Source organism: Chanos chanos, chromosome 15 (assembly GCF_902362185.1).
Source record: "Chanos chanos chromosome 15, fChaCha1.1, whole genome shotgun sequence".
In the NCBI taxonomy this organism is placed as follows: domain Eukaryota; kingdom Metazoa; phylum Chordata; class Actinopteri; order Gonorynchiformes; family Chanidae; genus Chanos; species Chanos chanos.
Window position 1 is genome coordinate 15,968,167 of NC_044509.1, and position 6,421 is coordinate 15,974,587.

At 39.7% G+C, this 6,421-nt stretch overlaps 1 protein-coding gene across 1 annotated transcript; it reads right to left on the reverse strand.

Annotated features, from left to right (window-relative positions):
* Nucleotides 1–3,351, reverse strand: hmgn1b (high mobility group nucleosome binding domain 1b). Its single transcript, XM_030792638.1, has 6 exons — nucleotides 3,227–3,351; nucleotides 1,896–1,922; nucleotides 1,725–1,754; nucleotides 1,594–1,629; nucleotides 1,368–1,475; nucleotides 1–1,035 (listed from the first exon to the last, which is right to left on the reverse strand). The coding sequence occupies exons 1-6, from the start codon at nucleotides 3,242–3,244 to the stop codon at nucleotides 988–990; spliced, it is 267 nt and encodes an 88-aa protein (XP_030648498.1). The 5' UTR covers nucleotides 3,245–3,351; the 3' UTR covers nucleotides 1–987.
* Nucleotides 3,352–6,421: the final 3,070 nt, after the last annotated feature.

The following is a 6,421-nucleotide window of genomic DNA, read 5'->3' on the forward strand; positions in this document are numbered from 1 at the left end:
AATTTTATTGGTTCGTTTATACCAGTCATTACACAGAGATACATCTATAAACAAAAGTCAAAAGAAAACTGTACACTTGTACTCCATATCTAAAGTCCAGTATTGATATTGCTACTGCTGGTATGTGTGCTGGACAGCCCGGGTGAAATTACAGTTCTGAGTTTAAGTTGGAAACGCCTTTAGAAAGGAATCATCATTTTACGGCATCACTCCTGTTTTCACACTGTTAAGCAATCATTAGCTTTGCTAAGAACAAAGGTATTCCATTTTTTACCATCCTGACATTGTACCATTACACACACACAGTATATATAGAGCTTGAAATTCCTCTTCACAGCAGCTATACAAAATTTATTGCGGTGCTAATCACAGAACAAAGACAAAACCAATTACACGCAAATGCACAGGCCTGACCTGAACTCCAGTACTAGGGAATAGGTTTATTAAGCAGAATGGTTAAGAAAAAAACAAACAAACAAACAAACTGCATGGATACAAGAATTAACATATGAAGCACAGCATACAAACATTCTACGAGTTTTTTTTTTTCCTCATTTATAAACAATACACATTGAACAACTCAAGCCCTGGTTCCTCTTCAGTCAGGTACAGATTACACCTACTGTCCCTTATCAAGCCTCCGGAATGATAGGCAAGCTCTCTGAGTTGTCCCGCTGTCTGTGTAAACAACGTGCTTGCGTTCGAACACTGCAACCTGTCACCTTTCCCCTTCTCACTTTTTTTTCCTCTTCAAAATAAAAACAACTGACACCGACAATGCTTGTAATTGTTCTGAAGATGTAAAAATGTGGGATGTGATGAATTCCCTCGCAAAAAAAATGTATTCTTTTTTTTTTCTTTCATAAAAAATGTGTTTCTACAATCAAACTACTAAAAAACCTGCATTTAGAAAATAGTAGATAAAAATATTCCCCTGAATTGTACAAGAAAAGAGGTACAGGGAGCACAGGTAGATGTGATGGGATGTTATTCTGCTTTCCCGTCCTCCTGTTCCGCCTCTTCTGTCGCTGGTGTCTAAGAGTCAAATGAAAAGCATTTTAAGGCAACTTCACAAACACTATATATAGTATACACTATGTACCACTTCATACAGCACTTCTCAATAATAATAATAATAATAATAATAATATACGTCCCAACCTTCTACCTGTGCAGAATAAAAACAGATGTTATACTGTTATAAATGTAACTCAAAAAATGGAAGCACATGAACCAAGCAACAACATAGGAAACGGGTTACAAAAAAATCAAAGACGATAAAATAATGGGAATATGGCAAAATGTAACCTTTTTATACCAGTTCAGAGGAGCAAACTAAATGTCAAAACACCGGTGTCATTACTCACCTCCTCGTCAGCCTTTGCCTCGCCATTTTCAGCAGGGACCTCCTCCTTCTTCTCCTCCTCTTTAGGCTTTTCAGGCTCCTTCGCTTTCTTGGGTTTAGCCGCCACCTTCTGCAAGGACAAGACTGTACGGTTACAAACTAAGAAAAACTTTTACTTGTCGTCACATTCAATTCAACACAAGGACATGCAGTGATCGTAAAAGCGTCCGCTTCGTGTGTGTGCTCACCTTTGGCTTGGGTTCTGCCTTTGGCGGTGCAGGTTTCTGAAAAGCATCAGTCAATCATTACATGATGTATGGAATAACAGACCATTTCTGAATTCCATATGTAACAAAGTACGAAAAAAAAAAAGACTCACGTTTATCAACCTCTCTGATCTCCTTTTGGGCTGTAAAACATCAACAACACAATTAAAACGTTGGAAAATGAACTGGGGGAAAAATGAATGAAACTGTCTGTACATTCACTTCTGCTACAAAAGAAAAACTGATGACGCGCTGATGGGATGGCTAATGATAATTTTACTTGCCTCATTAGCTTCAGCATCATTGTTCGCCTGCAATCAGAGAAAGAAAAATATCAAGTATTAAAAAAAATGCATCACATACAAACCCGCAAGAAAATCTGACACTGTTTAATTTTTGAGAGGGTTCTGAAGGGAATTCAATAAACTGAGTGAATTGAGAAATTATGTCTCTCCAACCTAAGCAATGTGTGCCACTTTATTTACTTCTATCGCGTTTGCTTACGTCCGCCTGAATTGCCATGCTATTAGAAGTACGCTCAGAGGAGGGAAATGTCTGCCCCGCCCCCTCCAGACAATTCATTCACTTGCGATAAACGAAGACTTGTTAAGCGAGAAGAAAAATGTTCTGCCGCATATAAACTATTAAGCTATTTCTCGCCGTGTTCCCGCCTTCCATTCGAATACGGCTGTTCACGTCCACTGGCGTTTTTTCAAAAGCAACATAATGCTAGAATCTTCGGGAGCATGAACAGTGCTATGATGTAGTTGTAGGCTATCGCCATTGCATAACCTCAAACTTGCACGAACTAATCGAGACGTCGAGTGCCAAGAGTCATAACTGTCAAAACAAAATGTGTTTTAAACTGTTCAAGTTATTCATCGCTGTGCTGTTGTACGCTGCGTTCACCTTTTGCGGTTTTAACTCTGTGTTGTGTGGTTAAATGTTCCCGAGTGCATCCAAGGCCAGCCATGACACCAACACTTCGTGTGATTTTTCGAAGAGCTCTTTAAGCCTATTGCGTTTGTGTTTTATTTATTTTTTGAGTACATACAGCATGCAGACATCTTCTTCAAGAGACCATGTTATGTCCTGTATCAGGTTTACATTTAAAACACGCTTTACTGGTTACATCTGTCACATTATCGTACTGCCACATAAAAATTAGGATCTTGGACCTGAGATACGGCAGCTCAAGTAGTTACACCCCTTTGTCTGAGCTGTTCTCTGTACGTTGGTAAACACTCACAATAAATCTCATCTAAATCTGACCGTCCCGACAGTAAATGTAACCTACTGGTTCACCAGAAAAAAAATAACACGTTCCCGTTGACTTATTAGCGGTGGTCGAGGAAATCACAACACGAGCACGACAAGACGAGAAACCCGCCACTTCGCAAAATCAAAACAGACAGATACATTTAAAACTCCAGTCTGCAGAAGACAGTGCAACAAAATCGCTTGCGCAGGAACAGTGTTACTTCCTTCAGAGCCGTTCACAATAGCTTAAACACAGACTGCATTTTGTTAATGATTCGTGCAAGTAGTGATTATTTTCTGTACTTGAACGCATAAAAATGTTCATCTATGACCTAGTCAATTTTATGCTACTTACTTTGCTCCTTTTAGGCATGGCTGGCTTGTGTATTTTTGCAAGGAAGTTTGCGGTAGGGAAGCTTTAACGAACAGTGATAGCTGCTAAAAAGAAACTGTACTAAGCTTCGAAAAAGATTCCCACAGTACTTTCTATCACAGTGTAGGAAGACGTTAATGTTTCACCGTAACAAAAACTAGCTCAAACCGGATTGGATTCTCCCCCTCCTTCCCTATTCAATTCATTATAGCTCCAACCTGGTGGGCAAGCTACTCTCCGCCTCTTGTTCCCAATGATTGGCTTCAGGAGTTGTCAACATATTTTCAAATCATAGCAAGATACCTGTGTGGGTATTTTTACATGCCAATCAGTCGTTTTCTATTTGTTTTATTAATGAATTGTATCGAGTGGGTGGGGACTGAATCTTAGTTATCATTATTGCAACGTTACAGTTTTTCTTAAGGAACACTGTTTAGCTAGTATTTCATTTTATATTAATTCAAGTGGTACATTCCAAACATGTCTCATTCACAGATGTCACCACTTCCCTTCGCATATGTTGTTAATGCTGTGAATTTATCTAATGACAAGAGAATCTATTAATTTAACAACAACAACAAAAAATGTTTCGAATCTGGTATGGTACATTGGTGTAGACTCCCAGTGGCGCACTAGAAAGAATAGCGTCAATATCAAGGGAAAATGGCGACTGGCGCGGAGTGGTCGCCCGTTCTTGGAACTGTGGCTCTGTGCAACCTCAAAAACCTTGTCACCATCTGCTTCATCTTGTCCAAGCATCGGAGTCAGCGGTTGCACAGTTAAATGTACATCCAAGCACGTATATGTTAACGATTAGGTACCGGTGGCGCTGTTCCCTTCCTGCAGTTTGAATCATCAAGTTACATATGTATACAGGAATATCCCTGATTAGAATCTTTAAGTCGCTTAATGTTTATTTTTGCGGACTGCCAGCGAAGCTCGCCGTTCACAGCTTCTTGGGAACAATGTCCCATATTTTTTCAAAGGGTTGTGAAGTAATGCGCACTCATGAATTTTTATGTGTTTGTAATTTACGTGGTTCCTTGTATAATTAAATGAACCCACGACGTGAAGACATGCAAATAAAGCGTTCGAATATGATTTTTTTTTGTCCTGCCCGCATTTTCTCGGGTTGTTAAAAAATGTTGCAATGCCTACTTGGTCTTTTATAAAGCTTATTTTAAAATTAAACCAATCCACAGACACGGTATCACAGAAATATTACACAGTGTACATTTTAGAAACTGGAATAGACGAATGCTTTACTGTTCTTTGAAACGTGACTGGTTAATGATCACTGCTTTTTCAAGTCCTTGGACGTGGAGAACAATACCTTGACTCATTTTTGTCTTTTTAGATTTGAATTTGTCAAGAAACGACATTTTCCCCCCTGTCTTGTGTCCTTGAGCGTTATCCAAAATTACCTCAGACGAACGCAGAATATGAAGCCGTGTAAGAAGCAGGGGCAGTGTGTTGTAGAACTACTGGCTTTGTCAGCTGTTAGTCACTGAAATGGGGAATCAATCAGGTGACAAAAATACTGAAGACTCATGGATGGGCGATGATGTGTAGTGGTTTGTTGTTGTTTTTTTTTACAGATTTTGTACGACTTTGACTGAAACTCTTTATTGAATTAGTTGAAGGTGATTGGACTAGTTCATGTATTGTTCATTTTCTGTTACATCCCCCCCCCTCCCCTCCCCACCTCTGCCGTGGTTACTGTAACACTTTTTTTTTTTTTTTTTAAGCTGAACTTTCAGGCGGGAAAACATCAGTTTCTGTTGTTTAAATTCCTCCATCTTTTCCATGAGTGGGTCTGCACACGCATGCTTTGGGGGCTGTGGGGGGCGAGAGGGAGTGGCAGGTGGGTTTCAGATAACAGGCAGAGTGTTCATCTGGGGGCCCCTCTCTCACTGCAGCTGGCTGTTGCCATCCCTGTTCTTCTAGCCCGTGAAGAACAGAGACAGGAAGCAAGGGGCTCTCTTACGAAGGAGCCATACAGCACGCTGCCTGTAAAGGCTTCAGTCTCTAACAATAGGCTCAGCCCATACAGAATAGCACTAATATGTGTGAACTTATAGAGTAAATGCAAAACAGTGGGCATACAGCTTTCTGTCTGCCAGGGGGAGAACAGTGGGACATTGTTAGAGAGTCCCCAATGGAAACACTATTAATCAGCATAATCTCAATGGACCCTGTGTTGTGGTTTTTTTTTTTTAGGGATAATTTCAGAACATACATTGCTATCAGAAGGAAATTTTAAAGTGAAGGTGTTGTAACATTATAAGACATTGTTATAACCACAGCTATGTTTGAAAATAAGAAATATATCATTTAAATGTAGAATTTTAGATTTCACTTTGAACATTCATTGTTGAAAAAAAGATGTTTATAAACTCATTGCTTAGTGGCAGTGTTGGTATATTAACCAAACATTCAAACATGGAGGTCATAATGTACAATGGACAGATTTTTGTGCTTCTTAAAGTAGCGTTGAAGTATTTTCATTGACTGACATAAAGCTTCTGTTAGAGATGGCATATGTTCTTGTCTTTACCTCCAGATGTGAATGAACCTGAGGTTGATCATTATTCTATGTTAGTTGGCAGTCTTCTCCAGAAGTAACACATGTGTGGAGTGGCCCTAGTGGTTAAGAGGCCTGTTGTAAAACTCACTGACACACCGTGACAAAGACTGGGATTCTAACCCACAGACCTCGAGTTACTGGGTCGTGTCCCTTCCCAGTAAGGTCACTTCAATCCTAGCAGCTTCCAAATGGAGTGTCATCAGAATCATGTTGAATATTCCTGTCTTTAAAGAGGGAAAGTAGATACAAATAAGTCAAACCATGCATGATCATTTGATGAAGATCACTTCCTGTGATCCAGTCAGCAAAGTCAATGCAGAATGCCAGGGTCAGACAACAATGTTAAGACAGTGCTGCCATGAATGTTTCTGAATGCTAATATGTAAAGTAATTGAGTCAGAGGGATTAGCATTTATAAATACCTTTTGATTTTGCATTCCCTGACTCATTGAAAAGGAACCTACAATTTTCCAGGGCTTCACAGTTCCCTAACTCTTAATGGTTTTACCTCCCTCTGCCTCCTGATTCAGTCTTTGAAGGGTCTTGTCTTTGTACAGTGCTTTTCTGATGATCTCACACGTCTGGAGGAA